At 41.5% G+C, this 20,703-nt stretch overlaps 2 protein-coding genes across 6 annotated transcripts in view; one reads left to right on the top strand and one right to left on the bottom strand.

The window, feature by feature from the left end:
• Positions 1-1,663: 1,663 nt before the first annotated feature.
• On the top strand, positions 1,664-18,614 carry LOC121628806 (protein adenylyltransferase SelO-like). 5 transcript variants are annotated; one of them, XM_041968129.1, is made up of 20 exons: positions 3,166-3,299; positions 8,338-8,666; positions 8,754-8,872; positions 8,951-9,079; positions 9,252-9,316; positions 9,409-9,465; positions 10,750-10,848; positions 12,397-12,464; positions 15,027-15,114; positions 15,191-15,260; positions 15,347-15,419; positions 15,496-15,579; positions 15,666-15,795; positions 16,489-16,533; positions 16,620-16,701; positions 16,786-16,878; positions 17,736-17,812; positions 17,917-17,960; positions 18,034-18,113; positions 18,208-18,614. In XM_041968129.1, the coding sequence occupies exons 2-20, from the start codon at positions 8,435-8,437 to the stop codon at positions 18,328-18,330; spliced, it is 1,758 nt and encodes a 585-aa protein (XP_041824063.1). In that variant the 5' UTR covers positions 3,166-3,299; positions 8,338-8,434; the 3' UTR covers positions 18,331-18,614. The 5 variants fall into 5 exon arrangements, with proteins under 5 accessions (XP_041824066.1, XP_041824063.1, XP_041824065.1 ...); XM_041968131.1 differs by having other exon boundaries at positions 3,195-3,299; positions 15,666-15,765; XM_041968130.1 differs by having other exon boundaries at positions 3,195-3,299; positions 15,030-15,114.
• LOC121628805 (amyloid beta (A4) precursor protein-binding, family B, member 1 interacting protein) overlaps positions 17,429-20,703 on the bottom strand; it is a 28,280-nt gene continuing 25,005 nt past the window's right edge. Inside the window, exon 14 of the mRNA XM_041968127.1 lies at positions 17,429-19,685. Coding sequence (XP_041824061.1) covers positions 19,044-19,685 — 642 coding nt within the window. The 3' untranslated portion in view covers positions 17,429-19,043. The remainder of the gene's footprint in view (positions 19,686-20,703) is intronic.

Here is a 20,703-nt window from a genome sequence, read left to right on the forward strand (position 1 = left end):
CATAAAATGACATGTGGTGTGCCCCAAGGGTCAGTTTTAGGCCCTGTTCTTTTTAATTTGTATATGCTCCCTCTTGGCAGCGTCATCAGGAAGCATGGAGTAAACTTCCACAGTTATGCTGATGATACTCAGTTGTACATCTCTATGTCTCCTGATGACATGAGACCAATGGATGCCCTTTTCAACTGTATTTTAGATATCAAATCCTGGATGGCAGAAAACTTTTTGCAGCTTAACCAGGACAAGACTGAAGTTTTAATCATTGGTCCTGAGGCTCAGAGAGAGAAACTCTTAGCTAAATTACAGACATTTGCATTAAATCCATCATCACAAGTAAAAAACCTGGGCGTTATTTTTGACTCTGAGCTTGGTTTTATTCCACATATTAAACATGTTACTAAAATAGGATTTTATCACCTAAAAAACATAGCCAGAGTCCGTCCCATTCTCTCTCGGGCCAACACGGAGATGTTGATGCATGCTTTTATCACCAGTCGTATTGACTACTGTAATGCCCTGCTCTCTGGTCTTCCCAAAAAGAGTATTGCACCTCTACAACTCCTACAGAACTCAGCTGCTCGTGTGCTGACGAAGACCAGAGGGCGGGCCCACATTACACCGGTTTTAGAATCACTGCATTGGCTCCCCGTGTGTTTCAGGATCAATTTTAAGGTTCTCTTACTGGTTTTTAAATGTCTTAATGGTCTTGGGCCTTCTTATCTTTCAGATTTGCTTTTACCTTATGAACCCTCGCGGCCCCTGAGGTCTTCCGGTACTGGCCTCCTGACTGTACCTACAGTCAGGACACATACTCATGGAGAGGCAGCTTTCCAGTGGTATGGTCCTCGTCTGTGGAACAGCCTGCTGGAGGAGCTCAGGGCTGCAGAGAACGTTAATGTTTTTAAGAGCAGGCTCAGTTTGTGTGCTCGCATGCTCCTGTTGTAATGATGACCTGTGATGACTCCATCAACAGAACCAGCAGCTACAATTTCAGATTCAATCATGATATCCTGAAAGCCAGCATCAGCAAAAATCTTCCCAATGCAGGAAAGGTTTGCCATGGTTGCGTAAAACTCTCCCATCCTTAGGACAAATCTCTCCATGTAAGAACTGGTCTGCCAGCGGATCTCTTGGGCTTTGGCATTAATGGCTTGATCCATGACTATCACCATTTCTTTTTGTTTCAGGCTGTCAGCAACAGCAATGGAGTGACTCAGGATGGTATGGGCAGTGTTGAAATCTGTTGGGCTGGCATCAGTGACTGGTAAGTAGCCTACATTTGTAGAGGGTAGGATTGTGTCCTGCTTTAACATAATGTTAAAACCTGTCCACCCAGGAGGGATTTTCCCCAGAGGCTCTGGCATTTTCATGAGGAAGAATGCAGCATCAACTTTTCTTGCAGTTGTTTGAACATGTCTGTATTTGTTCTGCTGCAGATCTGCCTTAAATGCAGAATTCTGTGGACCACACTTTTCTTTTGTGTATGTCTCCAGAGGGGAGGAGGATTAATGGATCACGCTCTCGTTCTCTGTCTTGATGTCCCAGGTAAAGACGCTGAATCACTAGCAATGGCCTGCTGAGTAATTATACTATGGGTGTTGTGTGTTGTCCCTTTACCACGAAGAATCTCTTCAGCTGTCAGATCATCAACGTATACAAAGTATGTTGTTGATGCTTTCTGAAATCTTAAGAAAGGTTATGTCTTCTGAAGTCTGGCCTTCAGTGAATATGGTTTGTAAAATGTTACATTAAGTTCCTCCCTTTCTCTTACAATTTTTTTAAAACGCATATTCAGTCTACAAAGTCACAGGACTTCTCGTTTTTTAAAAAGCCTCTCCTAATTACAGTCTTGCAGAAATACGTGTAGCCATTTTCATACAAGTTGCTCTCTTTTGTGTCATTTTTCTTTTTAAAAAGTTATTGAGTATAGTCTCTGAAACAGATGAAGTGGTATCTTGCTTCGCAGGCCACCAGGTCCCTGTCCCGAATGTGCAGAAGCAGACTCTCATCTTTTCTTTCTTCAGCTGCAAGGAGCAATTTCCCAGCTGAGTGTTTCACACTGGATCATTTTTTCTTTGATTCTTTTCCGAGTGTACGGCTGATGTTTATATTTTTCATGTTTGCAAATTATGCAGTGTATTGGTAGCAGGTGTGGTGCCCGCTTGGATGTGCAGAGTTCACCGATGTGTGATCTCAAAGCCCTTGTTTTTGCTGCATTTGCAGATGTCAGGTTAGTGGCATCACATTTATTAATTTATTATTGATTTCCTGTGTGTGTCCAAATAATGGGTCAAAATTTCATCCTCTGGACAAAAGCGTAATACCCTTATGGCTTACTCACACAGGATCAGACATCTAACTAAAACTCAAGGAATCTCATTCATGCTGCATGGGGCTGCTGCATTTATATGCTGCATGGGGCTCGGGGGGCAAAATCCAGAAGCATCGAGTGATAGTTATTATAGAGTCTTTTTAGATAATTCTAAGAATGCAATAAGCTTATGTTACAAGTTAAAGACAAAGTTTCGTTAATGTACTTAATATCATTGTGCCTTGATGCCAGTTTCCTTTTTTTTCTCCACAGATTCACAGCTGAAGTTCAAGGTTTACACAGACTTAAATATTCTTTCCTCATTTGACACCTACCCTCTCTTTCAGCCTCTTTCTGAAATAACGATGTCTTTTCACTTCTTCTCTGGGCTTGTTTTATGTTTGTGATGTTAGTGAAGTGGCTGTAGCAGTCTCTGTGATGGCTGCTGTTGGCTGGAAGTTTAGCAGGTTCCTGAAGTTTAAAGTTAACTTATTTATAAAGAGACAATTGGCAAAAGTAATTTCCATTTTCAGTCTTTTAGCAAGTCAAAGCCATCCACAAAACAATATACAATGTAGCATGACAATGACAAACCTCAGTTTTTAGATTAACTTTCTAAACTGCCTCTTCTGCCACAGTACTCTCTGGTACTGAGCTCTTTCCACATAAACACAGAATCAATACATTTCTTTCATCCTGTGTCTGTAAAGGGGATCACAGGACTATCTTTTTCAGAAACGTGCATACAGCGCTCCATTTCTGTGGCGTCTGCTAGCAAACAGTTTGAACAAGAATCTGTGGCTAGCTAATTTTTGTGATATCATGCTCATCATTTTGTTAGATTGACAGGTGTGTGTGTGTGTGTGGTCCTTATATTCCCCAGTTCCACGTCCATTCCCTGTCGGACCTTAACCTACGTACCTACATGGACTAAGCCTCTTTCCCAGCCTGGCTCCCTGTTTTCCTGTATCTCCAGCTACCTGCCTGAGTAAGATCATCCCTTTGTGTTGATTATAATAAACGAGTTGTGTTAACCCTTATCCTGTCTCCTTGAGGTCCATGCGTAACAGAAGGTCCAACCAACTAACAGAATGAGCCATATACGGATATCACATTTGGAGGACTTACCTGGCCAAGGATGCCTATCTGACCAGTGTGGTGGGGTCATATGCACCTTTGTTTGGGTGGCAACCACTACCAGGTTGGTATCTCTATGGGCAGAGTACCTCACCTTACCTGGAGCTGCCGATTGATGGATAGAGGCTGTTGTCCGGAAGGCGAGGGCTGAACTCTGTCATCTGGCTTCCACGCCTGTGTCCTCAGCGTCGCCTCCGGCTTCCCCTGACGGTGTTTTTATTTGCACCGGTGTTTCAACCAGTATGAGTTGCTTTTTTTTAATTGTCCTTATTGTCCTTATTTTACTATTTAGGCCCGAGCACCGAAGGCGGTGCGAAGGCCTATTGTAATGCAAGCGTTTATTATTATTTTTATTTCGCACAATGAATCGCATTTTTGGGGGCCTGAACATGCTCAAAAACTCACCAAATTTTGCCTACCCCCCCATTGGAATGCGAAAAATTTAATAATTTGGGGTGCTCGGGACTGTTCAGGCAAAACTGAACCAGAGCGCCACCTATTTGTGATGCCCCTCCATTGCAAGTTAGCAATCTTCATGAAACTTTGTACACATGTTCCACATGGTGGGGGGAACAAAAAAAGAAATTATAGTAAAGGTCTAAATAAAACAGGAAGTCGGCCATTTTGGGTCAAAGTCGCCATTTTGGCGTTTTACTGACCTCGCATTTGAACGAACTCCTCCTAGAGATATTATCGTATTGACACCAAAATGGCTCAGCATGTTCAGAAGGCATGTGTGATCAAAAGTTATGCAAAACTCTCTCAAAGGAGTAACGGCGTACAGGGGGCGTGGCCTCAAAGTTTGATGTCTCGCCATGAAAGACGAAATTGAAATAACTCCCACATAAAACAACATTTCTGAACCAAAATGCCCACGTATGATAATAGTCCCATTCTCAACACAACTGCGTGGTCAATATTGGATTATGAATAGGCCACGCCCCCTGGCGACAGGAACTCATGTTTTTTACTGAAAGACCCACTTCTCTGACATTTTGAACACAACCGGGGTCAAACTGCATCAGACACCTGAAAACAAGTTGGGGATGATATCCGGTGAAAACTATTGCTCTAGGTTGCAGGGCGAGACCGTGGCGCCACGGCGAACTTCGATAAGACGCCATGACATCATAAATCAGTATAACTCCCTCATTTTTCACCCAATCACCATCAAACTCACAGGGCTTAGTCATGGTCCAGTCCCGAACACACCCATATGACCACTTCCGGTCTAGCCCTAAGCCCCGCCCACTTTCAACAGGAAGTGCTTTTTTGCAGTTGTCGTGGTCCTTCTCCTCAGGCATGAACCCCAGACACTTGAAAGTGCTTCACAACAGGTCAAACCCTTTCATGATACTATAACAAAAATCTCAAGTTCCTTCGCCAAACGTAACCATGGCGAATATTGGTCCGACGCCACCAAACAGGAAGTACTTGTAACTCACCCGGTGTACCATCGATCTCCACCAAACTCGGCAGGCAGGATCGTATTCAGAAGTGGAACTGAGCCAAATTGACATTTGCTGGAATAGTGACATAGTGGCTCTGTAGCGCCCTCTACAATATTTCTATCAACCAGCCCCGCCCAATACGTGGACCGACATGCATGAAATTAACAACATTGATTTATCATGCCAGGATGTACAAAATTGTCCATTACACATCTAGGCTAATTTCAACAGGAAGTCGGCCATTTTGAAAAAAGTGTCATTTTTAGGGTCATTTTTGCCTGTTTCTTGCCATTGCATTTGAACGAACTCCTCCTACAGACTTTATCGTATTTACCTCAAAATCATTCTGAAGCTTCCAGAGGCATGTGTGATCAAAAGTTATGCAAAACTTTCTCAAAGGAGAAAGGGCATGGCGGGGGCGTGGCCTCAAACTTTGATATCTCGCCATGAGAGACGAAACTGACATAACTTACATATAAAACAACCTATCTTGACCAAAATGGCCCCGTTTGATGTCATTTCCATGCTGACCACATCTCCATGTCCAGATGTTGTCACCTGGACATTGCTCAACGCTGCATGGCCAGACGGTGGCGTCATGACAAACTTGGATAAAACGCCATGACATCATTAATCAGTATAAATCCCTCAATTTTCATCCAATCACCATCACACTCACAGTAATTACTCAGGGTCTGTTCCTGAACAGATACATTGACCTACTTCTGGTCTTGGTCTAAGCCCCGCCCACTTTCAACAGGAAGTGTCTTTTTCAGACACTGGGGTCCCTCTCCTCAGGAATGAACTCCACACACTCAAAAGTGCTTCAGATCAGGTCAAACTCTTTCGTGATACTACCGAAAACAATCCTCAAGTTCCTTCCTCAAGCAAAACCATGGCGAATGGCGTTCATCGCCATGAAACAGGAAGTATTTGCAACTGACCCATAGTACTCCCGATCTCCACCAAACTCGGCAGGAAGGACAGTGGTCAGGCCTGGAACTGATTTAAATAGACATATGCTGGTTATGTGGCTCTATAGCGCCCCCTATAATTATTTATTCTATCAGCTCCAACCACTGCTTTGACTGACATTCATGAAATGTGGCATATTTATATAACATGCCAGTACAAACCAAAAAGCCTCTTCATGTCCTGATGTTTTCAACGCCATAGCCCCGCCCCCTGGAAACAGGAAGTACCCCTTTTATCCCATTGAAAACCCTACACACCTACTCAAACTCATCAATATTATCCTTGATGAACACATGACTCACAATATAACAAACTGCTTACACCATCATGAATAAAATGGCTGCCTGTGAGGTTTCTGTCCCTCGCCATCAAACAGGAAGTGGCTATAACTCTGGACTCGGTTGACCCAATGACGTGATACTTGGCAGTTGTCATTAAAGTCCGAACCTCAACATGTTAGTACAAGATCAAACACTATAGCTCCACCTACTGGCCATGTTGATATCTGCAGATCTTAAAAGCATGATTTTGTTTGGATTTGTTTCACACTATTGGTCAGAACAAGGTCATGACCACTTCTGATGTCATTATTAGGCCCATTGATGTATGAGATGATGGTCAGAGAGAGACAATGACCACACGAGGCAGAAACATGGGGACGACTGAGCGTACGGCTGCCAGCCAGAGCGAGCTTGCTTGGGGAGGGAGGTTGCAGGCCGAGGGGGCGGTGCAATAGGCCAGAGCGGCGCCAGAGGTGCGAGGGCCTTCATCGCTGCTTGCAGCTTTAATTCTTTTTGTATTGTTTAGCTTTAATTGGTGATTATTATTATTTTTTTTATTATTATTTTTAAAGCTTCTTAGCTGTTTTCCGTTGAGCACTTTTGTTCAATAAGTTGCTTTATAAACAAAGTTGTTTACAGGTGTGTACTTTTACAAGTACTTCACTTCAACTTCATCCTGAGATATGCTGCATTTTAAAAAGTTGGTAAACTGTAATGTAATGCACACCCCAGGATTAAAGGCTTAAAATGTAGCGAGCAATGGTGGATTATTTAATATTTCATAGCTATTAATGGTTAATAACCACTTAATATTTTTATTCATAGATGTGGCCAAACCACTTCTGACAAAAACTGAATACTTCTGACTCTTCTGTCATTCATTTTTATAGTGAATGCTGCAATGCAAAAATAACTACATGTATATGATTATGCATATCACTTTGGCTTTTCCTGCCATCCTGTCCATTACACCCCAGAGACCCTCCATCACAGATCTCTGTTGGCTTCAACTCTGCCCATAGAGCCGTTCGCTATGTGCCAGTTCCTGGATGACCTGCAGCTGTTATTGAAGACTGCTGCCATGTGGACCCTGGCCTCACTAGGCTCATTAAAGATCTTTAGACCTTCGGAATTAAAAGACATCTTACAAAAAACCAACACATCAACATGAAAAAAACAGACAAAAAACAAAACAAAAAAACAAACAAAAAAAAAAAACGATTGAGCAAGAAAGACTGTACGAAAGAAAAGCTCTGAAAAGTGTGTAATCCAGTGTTTGGCCACTCTCAGCATGGCAATCCTGTCTGTATAATCTCGCGAGATTTGACTGGAATCCGCCTTAGTAGTTTCATAAATATGGCGGCTGCGTGGGACTGGAGTAAACTCACTGAACATTCAACCGTTTCCTAACCTAACTATCTTTACTGTCATTTACTTACTGTTATGCCTCTTAGTTTTAGACGCATCTGTCGTGTCTGATACCATCCCACGGTGTACTGAGGACGGTAGGATTCAGACATTTACGTCGATCCTCTGTTTACTTTCTTCAGATGAAAAGACTGCATGTAGCAAAGCTCAAGTTTGGGAGAGAGAGTGTGAGGAAAAGACAGAGGTGATGAAGGCGAGAGAGAAATAAGCAGTCAGGCTGCTGTCCATTTATTCCAGGATAGATAGTTGAAGTGTTTTTCTTCGTGTTCAAAACAGACAAAAGCTGACTGACCCTTTTACATTCAGTTCAGCCCACTTACCACAGAGATGTGTTTGGTTATTTTAGTGGTATCTATAGGATTATTTTAAAAGCAAAGTATAGATAATAATAACAGTATCAGTATAGGATTTGTGTGAATCACCGAATAAGGCATTTATTATTTGTGTACTTTAAGAAAATATTTCAGTAGGTCAAATCTAAAATGAGCAGACATGAAAAGAAATTAAGGAAGATGTACATAATACATGATAGCATTTATACATCTTTATAAATGGGTACTATTTAGATATACAACATATTATTTGCATATTTAAGTCCTACTTTTACTTTTTCCAATATTAAAGATCAGTTTTCACACTTATGCATTAATGATAAGATATGAGTAACGTAACCCGTACATCTCTTATAAATCCTACCTTTGTACTGCACATAGATACAGTTGTACTTTAACTGAACGTCTGTTTTAAATAACAGGATCAGGACCATCTGGAAGCCACTGTTCACCCTTCTCTCTATGGCTACATAACTGCTTCCAGAGCAGTCACATTGGAGGCTTCTGCTCTCTGTGGGAATGTGGAACACCTGCAGAGCTCTCGTCTTGGCTCTGGTAGCTGCATCAAACTTTCCACGTGTGCATGTCCTGGATTGCTTCCAAAGCGCTGATACTGACTGCTACAGTCATGCCAACGCAGCGTCAAGTAGCCGGCCGTCCTCATCGGCTGTCAAATCCTGGTGGAACGTGAGTTTTTCAAACCTCACGCGCGACCTGGACCGGTTCATCGTCTCCTGTGAGAAGCTGTTAGGTAAAATAGATTATTTTCTTTATGGAACAGCTTATTGTTGAGAAAGCAGCAACAATGTCTGCTTCTTATCTTTTGTTTTTTCTACAGAATCCCTCCCAGTTGATGACGTTAATGGCAACTTTGTTCGCACTGTGAAGAACTGCGTATTTTCCAAATCCGTTCCTACCCCACTGAGAGGCCCGCTGCGACTGGCGGCCGTTTCTAAGGTGATGTAATATTGTTAGCATTGCAGCGTCTACCACAAAAAATGGAACATTTATTCAAATCTGGATTTTCTTCAACAGGATGTGATTGAGGGTATCTTAGAGTTAGATGTGGCGGTAACACAGTCGGAGAGTTTCTTGCTTTATGCAAGCGGTGGCAGACTTCTACCTGGTTCTGTACCACTTGCTCATAGATATGGAGGTCACCAGGTAAAGATGATTTTTTTTTCTTCTTTAAAAATCTTGTTTAAATCCTAATGAGCTGTTTTTGTGGGATGCAGTAATTGTATAACCCCAAATCTCAGGATTACATTAGACTACCATTTTAAGCAAACCTGTACAAATTAACTCATGATTGTATGTTTTTTCCATCTTTTTTTAGTTTGGCTACTGGGCAGGTCAGCTGGGTGATGGTCGAGCACATTTGCTCGGTCAGTATTTAAACAGGTGAGAGCCCTTTGGAATTAGATTTCACGTTTTTTTTATTCAAGCAGCATTGAGTTTTAAAGCCTTCCCTTATTATTTACTTCATTTTACAGGAAGGGGGAGGTGTGGGAGCTGCAGATCAAAGGCTCTGGGAAAACTCCATATTCACGGTGAGGCGATTTATATAGCACTTTTTATACAAAGCTCAATGTAGCACGAATTATTTTAGAAAAAACAATAAAACAGTGAATTCCCACCATGTCTCACCTCAGCTCTAATAAACTAAAAGGTGGAGATGCGACGCTTGACTCTGAGGCTGTTTCACTTTAATGAGGCACACCTGTTCGAAATGTTGCATTAAAGCCTGTATTAAATCTCCGTGATCACGTGACTGGTGACACGTGAGGCTTCATACGCCCTAATGAGACACCGGAAATGACATGACCGATTCAAATCTTTGGCGGTGTCAGCTGTCATGACATCATCCATAACCTCATCAGATTCCTGCAAGGGTCGGGGTAGCCGACCGGTAATTCACAATAGTACCATTTTGCGGGTAAATATTACACAAATTAACTTTCACAGATATTTATTTAGTGCAGGTGAATCACAGATGAGAATAGGATTTTCTTTTTCGTTCTAATTTCTTTTAGCCACGACAAGTGTCTTACTTATCAGTCAACGGGGTCACCTTCACTGTGAAGCCCTGCAAGAGTATTTCCAGACCGTGTACTTATTGCAAGGAATGTTCTCACCATCCACCCAAAAGATCAAAACAAGAGTATCACATTAAATATAAGAACGAACAAGGAAAAGTAATGCAATGAAGGGAAGGATGGGGTGTATTTACAGTTAATGTGTTATCGCAGGTCAGGTCACGGGTCTTACATCGTTGGGTCAGGTCTAGATGAGATAACGGGTTGGGTTTGGTAATCAATCAATCTAATGGTTTGTGCGCGTATGTGTTGGTTAAAAATGGACCCGTGCAGGACTCTGATTGGCGTTCCCTCCCTGCTCAGTGCTGTTCAGCCTTGCAAATAAAATAAAAACTTGGGGAAAAAAGTGCAGCACAAGTACAATTTCCTCAAATTCACTTTATTTTCACTGTGGTATGAGAAAGTTCTTATTATTCAAACAAAAGTACTACAGTGCTGACTTTGAACTTTTCAAATTATGCATTACAATCATGTTCTCTTAATGAAAATCAGCAAACAGCCTATGATCCAAATCCAGGCTTGTCCTAAGCCATTCCCACTGAGTTGCTTAAGCACTTCTCTAAAATGGTCAAAACACTGATGTTTACCTGAATACCTGTCAGATGAAAAGTTATAAGATCGTTAAGTTACAAAAATTTCTAGGCGGTGTTTTAGAATTAAATATGAGTAAAAGTCTGATTAGCTCATATTGTAAGTTGTGAAACAGTGAAATAAAACAGACTTTGCATCTCACTGCAGGTCTGGAGACGGTCGAGCTGTAATCCGCTCCTCAGTGAGGGAGTTCCTGTGCAGCGAGGCGATGCATTTCCTTGGTATTCCCACCAGCAGGGCTGCCAGGTAAGGATACTGATGAAAGGTGAGAAGTCATCTTGTCCTGTTTCGGATAGAGCTGCAACTAAAGACTATTCTGATGGTCGATTAGTCACCGACTATTAAAACGACTAGTCGACCAATCGGATTATGTATCTCATGATTATTAAATGGATCTTACGTCACTTTCAGCTTTGAAATCTTGCATGAGGTTGTTATGTAAGTCCGACGTTCCTCCTCTTTAAATGTTCGAGGATTGCAGACGTACTTCTGCGGTACGCAAGGTCCGCTTTACAAATCTCACATGCATTAAATTTATTTTGTAAGTTTAACGTGAAGTTAGTTCAGACTTTTGACGTCCTCTGCCACCAGATTGGTTGGCCGCCATATTTTTCCCCTGGTGGACTTTTTATGCAACTCTCAGCAGAGATAAGTAAAGAAAACAATGTCTCACTCTGTAGGTTTTTTTTTTTTATTTTTATTTTGCTGACAATAGTCGACGGATAAATTCGTTGTCGACTATTTTTATTGTCGACTATTGTCGACAACATCGACTAATCATTGCAGCCCTAGTTTCGGGTTGAGTTTCCTGGTTTTTGAAAGATCTCTGTCAGGTGGAAGATTTTTTTGTTTTACTGACTTAAAGTGTAACTCCACCCCCTACTTTCTGTGTAACTCCACCCACTGGCGAATTTGAAAAACTGAAACTGCAGGGTTGGGGTGGGCGGTGTGAGGTGTGAGGTGGTCAGGGGGCGGAGAGTGGGCGGGTCGGGACACACAGGCAGAAATGATTGACAGACAGCAGCTCAGCTCACTGGCAGGATGCAAAGTGAGATTCACAAAAAGCACCAAAGCGGTCTTTGATGTGGAAGACGTTCCCTCTCCTGAATCTCCTCAGCTACACATGAACCAGGTGGTCCTGAAGCGTGTCAGTCTGAGCCGCTAGTGCTGTCAGCTGCCTGTCGGCAGTTCCAGCAGGTCTGGAAAGCTGTGGAGACTCGCGGCAGGTTGTGGTAGGTGCTGGAAGTTGCTGCTGCTACGATTTGAGCTGCTGTCTGTCGCCAGATGAGGATCAGCAGGTAAAGAATAAAGTCCGGTGTTACATCCCTTCATATGCGTTGGTGGGCGTGGACCCCTGCTGTCTGCATCTGGAGGGAGGGGCTGTGGGGTTTTTAAAAATCCTCGCGGCATAGATATACAGTAGCTCTGTGTCATGAAAAATACAACTTGGTTTTACCCTGTAGAGGGTGTTATGAGCCATTTTTAACCACAAAATCCAGTTTTTAAAATAAATTCAAGAAAAAATACAAATTTTATCAAGAATATAGCTGGTTTTCATTGCAATTAAGTAATACTGTGATGTTTACAGCTAAAAAAACACAGTTTTGGTGCCTTATGTGGGAAAAAAGTGCTTTAAATGAAACACGCTTTCCTCATGTTTTATGATTAATTAATCGGTTACAACTTGTTCCTCCGCAGAAGAGAAACATGAGTTGAATAAATGAATTTCATGAACTAGATGCTAGATGAATCTCTGACCTTGTAATCATTTATTTATCTTTTAATTTCTTTTAGTCTGATAGTAAGTGAGGAGCCGGTGTTCAGGGATCAGTTCTACGATGGAAATGTGAAAACAGAGAGAGGTAAAATCCGTCACCACATACCGAGTCTTCATGTATTTCTAAGCCCAACACAAACATTTCTCTTTGTAAGCATTGTGGCCCAAGTACAGCTTTATGTATGACTGCAGCCTCTCGGTCCTGGTCCTCGACCTGCTGTCCAGCAGGTTTTTGAAGTTGCGTTGCTGTAACATTCTGTTACTGTTAGGAAAATTCTTCCCAACATCAGGCACTGCAAAGCTAAACCTTCAGCACAAGAAAGAGTAGACAGTTTTACTTTGCAAAGGAATATGCGCACCATGCAAGTATCATAGTCACACTGAATTGTTTGACATTATAAAGGTGGTTCATGAAGTCCTTCCCTCAAACATCGAATTACACAAGTCTCAGTTTACAGCATTTTCCATTAAAGACATGAAAAATAGAAGGCATGTTAGTGTCCAGGGTACAATCATGTCCTTTCATCTCACCCGTGGCCTTGACTTTCTGTTCCTTCAGACAAACGTAAAACCAGCACACATGCACAAAGAATGCTGCAGAGTGCATTTCCCAAATCTTAATACTTAAAACATAATGATCGGTACAAAGTAAAGTGAATCACATATTATAATCGATAATATACATGATTTTTCTTACAGCTTTACCCAGATTTGGGTCAGGTGTGTTGCAGCAGGGAAACTTCAAAAACCTGCAGGAAACTGGGCCTCCAGGACCAGGATGGAGGATCCCTACTCCTCATCCTGGGGAGGTTCGGCAGCACCTGCTTGCTGCTAATCAGCGGCGTTGTAACAGCTTCTCTGTGAATCACAAAATGTTTTCAGCCGTACGATGGTGTGGATTAAGTTTTCATGAAATGTTCAGTGTTTTCATCAGAAGATGTTTCTCTGTTCCATGTTTTTCATTTGCAGAAAGATCCATCTTTTCCCCAGACTGCATAGAAACTACGCTTTGCTTAATAATGTGGAACAACCTCCTTCAGTAGCTTCCCTTTAATTAACCTGTTAAGCCCGACAGGTGTAAACACAAGTTCATGTGTGTAAAAAAGTTACTTTAGTGATGTAAGGATATTTTATTTATAATCTTAAAGAGGAATACCTAATGCCACTAAATCAACTCTTCAAGTGCATTTAGTCAACAAAGTATTTGTTTAATAACAACTTTAAAATACGTATGCCACAAACAACAGCGCCACCACAACCAGTAACACTCGAAACAAAATGCAACACAACGCGTGATCCGTTCACTCCACCCCAACATATTGGGTATCAAATGAAACTAGAAAAGCTGCACTTTCATATGATACCAGGCATAAAAAGATATTCGCCAAGCACCTCACGTCAGTCTCAAAACAAACACAAAGCTAACCGTCGCATATCACAGCAGCCTTATCAGATAGCATGTTTATCACTAAATACACCAAATCCCAAAGCTATTCTCACAAACAGCCACATATTTTATTTCCTTACCTTTTTGTGGTCATTTTCAGTCTATCCACATTGTTCTTCGACCAAAACTCACAGCGTAATAATCCATAATGGTGCAACTGCGTCATGCGCTAACATGTCATGTGTTCCCATTCACAGCCATTTTGTTGTCTTGTTGTGGGTCTTGGCAGCGTAAATAAAGTTTGGTCAAATTCTACATCTCACAAGCTTTCCAACGATATCTTACACTTTAACGAGGATTTACCTGTCAGGTATAAATACTTGCGCGTAAACAAAGGAACATCATCGCCGTTTTACTGCAGTTATGCACGTGGGCGCACCGGAAAGAGCGAATATCGAACAGCATTCATTTCTTTGCTTCATTTTGACTTTTTATCCATTTAGAACGAAGGATAAAAGCCATAAACATGTCAAAGAAATTACTAAAAACCAAATACAGTTAGAAGCTCTGGAGGAAATACAGATACAGCACAATTTGGCACAGTTTGGGTATCAAAGTGGCCAAATGGAGAGTCTGCCTGGTACTATCCACACTAAAACCTGCATAAAAGCTATGAGCTTTGTTCTATTCTCATGAAACTTTGTACAGTTGTAGTCAAGGAGTTGCTAAATGCATGCAGTGCAGTTTCTATCATGATGTTTTCATCTGTGTAAAGAAAAAAAAAAACAATTAGGCAAGGATAATTTTTTCATTTTTATCTATGGTTTATCACAATTTGCACAGACATGTTAACATTCACAATGTTTCTGACACTGGATTTATATTCCATAGGGTCTTACCTATCCATTGAGACCAAGGTTATGTATATTGACCTGAATATTACAGTTATTGTTGATTTAATTTGGGTAGGTCTGTTCAGGCAAACCACACCTCCAAAAACCCTAGGATTTAAGAGGTTAATCTCACCTGGGAAACTAACAATCAGACCTGTCTGAGGCTGCTGTCATTGATCTAAACAGAGCTAAATCTTCCACAGTAAAACTAAAACCTAAATGCTTCATCAACTGGAATCTACATGCAGCATCATTTAGATTTCGGTGTAATTAAAGTAGTTTGGAACCATATGTGGTTAATTTGGATGGTTCATGTTTTTCCTGCTGTCTTAATCCTCGTCATAGCTGAGGGTCGTTTCTCCCACAGGAGCTGTTGTTCTCCGGTTGGCCAAGTCCTGGTTTCGGATTGGATCGTTAGAAATTTTGTCTGAAAGTGGGGAAATAGATCATCTAAGGTGAGATTGGTCACATGATCAGGTTTCCCGCCTTAAACAGTAACAAAATAAACTTGCAGCATCTTTGTTTTTTCAGAACGCTGCTGAATTTCATCATCGACAAACATTTTACTTTCATTAGTGCAGATGATCCAGAAAAATATCTGGTGAGTTGTTAAATTAAAAAAAAAATGTTTTAAACCTTTGGAAGTGACACGTTAAAGCCTTACTGTGTGTTTTTGTGTGTTTGCAGGTGTTTTATTCTACGGTTGTAAATGGAACGGCACATCTGATTGCTCAGTGGACGTCTGTCGGGTTTGCGCATGGTGGGAAGCTGTTTTATCACTTTTATCACACAGTTCATCAAAACACTCCTGATTTCTTCTGCTATGATCACAACAGGTGTGTTTAACACAGACAACTTCAGTCTTCTGTCCATCACCATCGACTACGGACCATTTGGCTTCCTGGAGTCGTACGACCCCAGTACGTAGTGTTGCCCTAATTCCTTTCTTTGAAATATGTGAGCATTCTGCTCTCATCACATGTCAAACAAAACTTTGGTTTTGCAGATTTTGTCCCGAACACGTCTGATGACGAGGGCAGATACAGGATGGGAGCTCAGGCCGAAGCTGGCTTGTTCAACCTGGAGAAGCTCCTGCTGGCTCTGAGGCCTTTATTCACACAGAAACAGCAGAAACAGTGAGACAACCGTCAAACTGTGTGTTCAGTTCAGAGAATTTTATTTATCCTTAAAAGGCAATTCAGTTTCACACAGTACCCAGTGCACAGCAGAGCTACAGCCACCAAGTTACAAATGTAAATGTCAGGAAGAGACGCAGCACAGGGAGGCCAGGAGATGTGCAAACACACAGAATACAGTAAAAATAAATAAATATGATGTGTGACGTATCTACAAGTGATTTGGTCTTTTGAATTTTACAAGTAGTGATTGAAAGTATGATTATATGAAGTTTGGTCATATAATTGATAGATTTATTAAACTAATAAAAAGACACCACACTAGCCATGTGGGAAAAAAAACCCTTATTAATAAATGGTTATAATTATGGTTAGAAGCCCCAAATAATTATCATTGATTGGGGCTGCCTGGCCGCTTCAGGCACTGGACATTTAACTTTTTCAGCTGAATTCTGCATCAGCTAAACAATTCATTTCTGAAAATGAGAGGTTATCTGTCTTTTTTTCTGTAAACTAAAGTTGAACCAGAAGGGGACTTTTTACACGAACACAATCCTCAGCACAAAGTAGCTCAAACAGAAGAAATGAGAGGTTGTAGGAAGGCAAAGCTAAGCTCTTCAACCTAATGTAACTTTGAAATGTGAGTAACATGTACAGTTTAATTGTTAACGTCTCTGTTTCTCTGTATTTTAGGGCTAAAATGATTTTAAATGAATATACGAATGTTTACCAGATGCGGTAAGCCTCATGGTATTTTCTGATATTCACCTTCATACTAACATGTAATCCCTGATGGTAACCGTATCTAAAACTCACTGTTTTAGGGTTCTTCAGATATTTAAGACAAAACTGGGTCTTCTTGGTGAAGACGAGGAAGATAACGACCTTATTGCCTTCCTGCTTAAGGCAAGCTATTTGTGATCCTGAGTCTCCTTCTTACATTTTATCTAAACTCTGTATTTTACTCCTGCTGTATATTTGACTTCTTAGATGATGGAGGACACGCAGTCGGACTTCACCATGACGTTCCGCCAGCTCAGCGAAGTTTCGGCCAATCAGCTTGGCAGCATGAACTTCACGCAGGTAGAGCTGAGGTGGAATTAGACTACACGTCTTTAACCATAAATACATTTGATGCACGCGTTTTTAGTCTTTTTATTTTGAGTTCTTCCTTGTTTCCTGTTTTTATTTTGTTGAGTTTATTCACAAGTGTTTCCTGATTCTGGTTTCTCGTAGTCACGACTGGTTTCTTTTGCTGATTGTCTCGCCTGCTGCTCATCATGTGATCGGTTCTGTGTACATCGGCTGTTGGTTTTCTTGTTGAATCATTTTCACGTCATTCCATGTTTCTCCCCTCCTAAAACCACCTGAGCTGCATCATTCCATAGAAACATTCAGATTAATCCTGAAAGTGTTTTTTTTTGGGGCAAGCCTGAAACTTTTTTCATTTGTGCTATGTGCCACCTTCATTAATTCTTCAGCAATAACACATATACTGATGTTTACACATCTTAACAAATCTCACAAGTGTTTCTTTTACTATCGTTAAGATTCAAACAAACCTTGTGGTTGCTGAAATACACTCATTTCATCACGGTTGTGCAGTTCTTGAGCAGAGAAATAAAAATTGGCACAGAGCTCAAAGGGTTTATTTGTCTGTGTTTCACATGTCAGACTTTACACGGTGTTTAGATTTATCTGTAAAGTAACTTTTTAGTACTTTAGTACAATATTTGCTAGAGAGTGTTTATGTTTGTTCTCTTGTAACGAAACGGTGAAGAAAAGACATTAAACTTTCAAATTATGATGTTTCCATTGCCGTCCAAAATACTGAAATTGTGATTAGTTAAAATTGAGGTAATCCAGAAGCAGAAACATCTAGAATAATGTAAGATGTTGATTTTCTTCTTCACATGTATTGTATTTCCGCTCTGGATTAGATGTGGGCTCTTGATGACCTGTCCTCACACAAGCTTTTCTCTGATTGGCTCAACATGTACCTGCTGAGGCTCAGTCGGTAAGAGACTTAACATCAGAGTGATTTCTTTTGCTTAAAAATGCTAGAAATGCAGCGTTTATGGGTTTATGGGTGTCTGTTAGAGGTTTGTTCTTTCTGTTCAGACAGCAGAGTGACAGGGATCTGGACCGGCTGCACAGGATGCAAAGTAAGCCTCTTAAGTAACCACGTTGATTCCACCATGAACGTTGTGAAACATGGTTGCGTCACATTTCCTGCAGGTGTAAATCCGAGATATGTGCTGAGGAACTGGATGGCAGAGTCTGCTATCAGGAAAGCGGAAATGAATGATTTTTCAGGGGTAAGAGACTGAACCTGCTCTCCAGAAACGGCCAAAAGCAAAATCAGCTGCTCAGTTTGTCCAACCCTTCTGCGGTGTCTCTGTCTTCCACTAGGTGGAGCTGCTCCTCCATATCCTGTCCTCTCCCTTTGTTACACAACACACTGCAGAGGAGGCGGGCTATGCAGCAAGACCTCCGGTGTGGGCTAACAGGTTAAAGGTCAGCTGTTCTTCATGAGTGAAACACTCAAATGAGGAGGGGTAACCCCTAACCTTCAGTCGTGTTGACAGGACAAGTGTGAAGGTCATGGCTGTGTGTGGATCTATATCTGCTGCCACACCACTAGTTTCTGTCCTTAGGCCCGAGAGATAATTGAATTCACAGCAGTTATCTGACTGATTATCCATTTGTTTTGTAAGAAGCATAAAGGGAACCACCGCCATGAATTTCATTATACTGTACGTCTGTTTCATGAGGAAAATTTAACCCATTTTGATTAAAAACTTACTGTTTTATCCACATCATGAAGATGTCATCACTTTTTAATGCATATTTATCATTCAATATAATCAAATTCTGTCCTGTTTAATTGACAATCACAGCAGGTTGTACTTTATGATGTAATAATGATGTTCAGTTCATACGTTTGTACATGGAGCCTGGTAATATAAAAGGCTTTATTCATTTGAAAACTGCCTGAAAACAACTGTATGCTGTTTGAAGACAGCATGTAAAGCTCTCCATGCAAGCATATGTACAATGTGTGAGAGTCCTGGTGTCTGAGTTTGAGTGTTAAAACTCTGCACAGAACTGGTTTGATTCAATTTGTGAAATCATAAAATAATGTTCAGGAAAAGGATGGTGAAAGTGTCTATCTCCACCTACTGCATCGTCTGGAAAAGGTTGATGGTGTTTCTGTGTCCCAGTTCTTTCCAGTTTGCTTATGTGAGCTAATTATTGCTGCGCTTCTTCTGCATGGCTTTCATCAGTTCTGCCATGAAGTCTCCTTCTCCTCCTCCTCCTCCTCCTCCTCCTCCTCCTCCTTCCAACAGAGGTGTAGTCCTCTTTGGTGGAGCAGGAGCCATCTTTACAGACCCGGCGGGCCGCCCAGCAGGTCGCAGAGCTGCTCTTGGGGCAGCAGGAGCAGATGGAGGTGGTGGTGGTGGAGGGGGAGGTGGTGCACCAGCTCCTATGATCACTGGTTCAGGTGGAGGTGGTGGTAAAATTGCTGGATCAGGTGGTGGAGGAGGTAAGGACTGGTCAATGCCCCTGAAATTAGTTAGTGGAGGTGGTGGTGGTAGAAAGTTGTCTTTCAGAGGAGGAGGAGGAGGCAGCGACCCAAAGCCAGTGGCAGGAGGAGGCAGCGACCCAAAGCCAGTGGCTGGAGGAGGCGGTGGAAGGAAGTCTGGTAGGGCTTCTGAAGAGTCATCGATAGGTGGAGGCGGCGGTGGAGGGGGGAGGTTATCCATTGCAGATTTTGGGGAAGGCTTGTTAGCCATTGGAGGTGGTGGAGGAGGAAAGATGGGGTCAGGAGGTGGTGGAGGGAGGATGTTGTCCAGTAATGGGGGTGGAGGTGGGAAATTTCCAGAGCCCTGAAATACAGTGAGATGTGGACAAATTTCTGATCAAAGGAAGATAATTAATGTGAGAAAGATGCTGTTGGTGGCATTATGAGAACCACAGGATCCAGTGGTTTTATGCTTCAATTCTCCAAGTTTAACATTACATTCTAATTATTATGAACCTCCGTCAGCCAATTAAGTTTCAGTTTCCAAGTTTCTCCAGACTGGATCAGTCACTACATGTTCAGTGAAGCAGTTTTCACAAGAGACCGTGGTCCAGCTATGGATCTTTGTGCAAACGAAAGATCTAAAAATATGTATGCTTCATGCACGTCAGTAAATTCTGGTTCTTTTAGATATAAAAACTCATCACTTTAAAAATTCCATTATAAGAATTGTGAATATTTTAAGTCATAGACAAAAGTATGCTTATGATTAAGTAGACCCACAGCAGTGCCAGAACCGGTCAATGCAAATGTGATATTTTGAGAGATAATAATAATTGTTTTATCATTCATGGATTGGGAAGTGCGTCCAAACTTTTGACTGGTAGTGTATATATTACAACTGAAGAAAAATGCCCACTGGTTTTGACTTGATGCATTTAATTGTGTGGTAAAGCTGATTTGTGTTTACAAGTGTTACGAGTCTATTATGTAGTTCAATGCACACAAGTCAGAAATAAGAACTGGTGAAAGAGTGAGTGATTGCTAACATCTGATCAGTCCAGCGGTGCTTCTCATTATGCAAACATTTTCATGAAGAAGCAAAGAAGAGACGTGAGGATGGCGGAGTATTCTGTGACGTTAAACTGTGCTGTCTTCACACAAGACTCCTCATCCCCTTGAGGTGCATTTACGGTATTAGAAGATCCTCCATGATAGTGGAGGAAGACGAGAGAGGAGGCCAGGAAGCTAGCATAATGAAAAGAACCTTGTGTGGACATTTCTGCTAAATTTAAAGAAAGTCCTCCAATGGATTTAAACATATCTTCTTCAGAATTTGCTTCTGACCATAACTGTAACTTACTTTATGTGTAGTTACAAAC

Source organism: Melanotaenia boesemani, chromosome 18 (genome assembly GCF_017639745.1).
Source record: "Melanotaenia boesemani isolate fMelBoe1 chromosome 18, fMelBoe1.pri, whole genome shotgun sequence".
NCBI lineage: Eukaryota > Metazoa > Chordata > Actinopteri > Atheriniformes > Melanotaeniidae > Melanotaenia > Melanotaenia boesemani.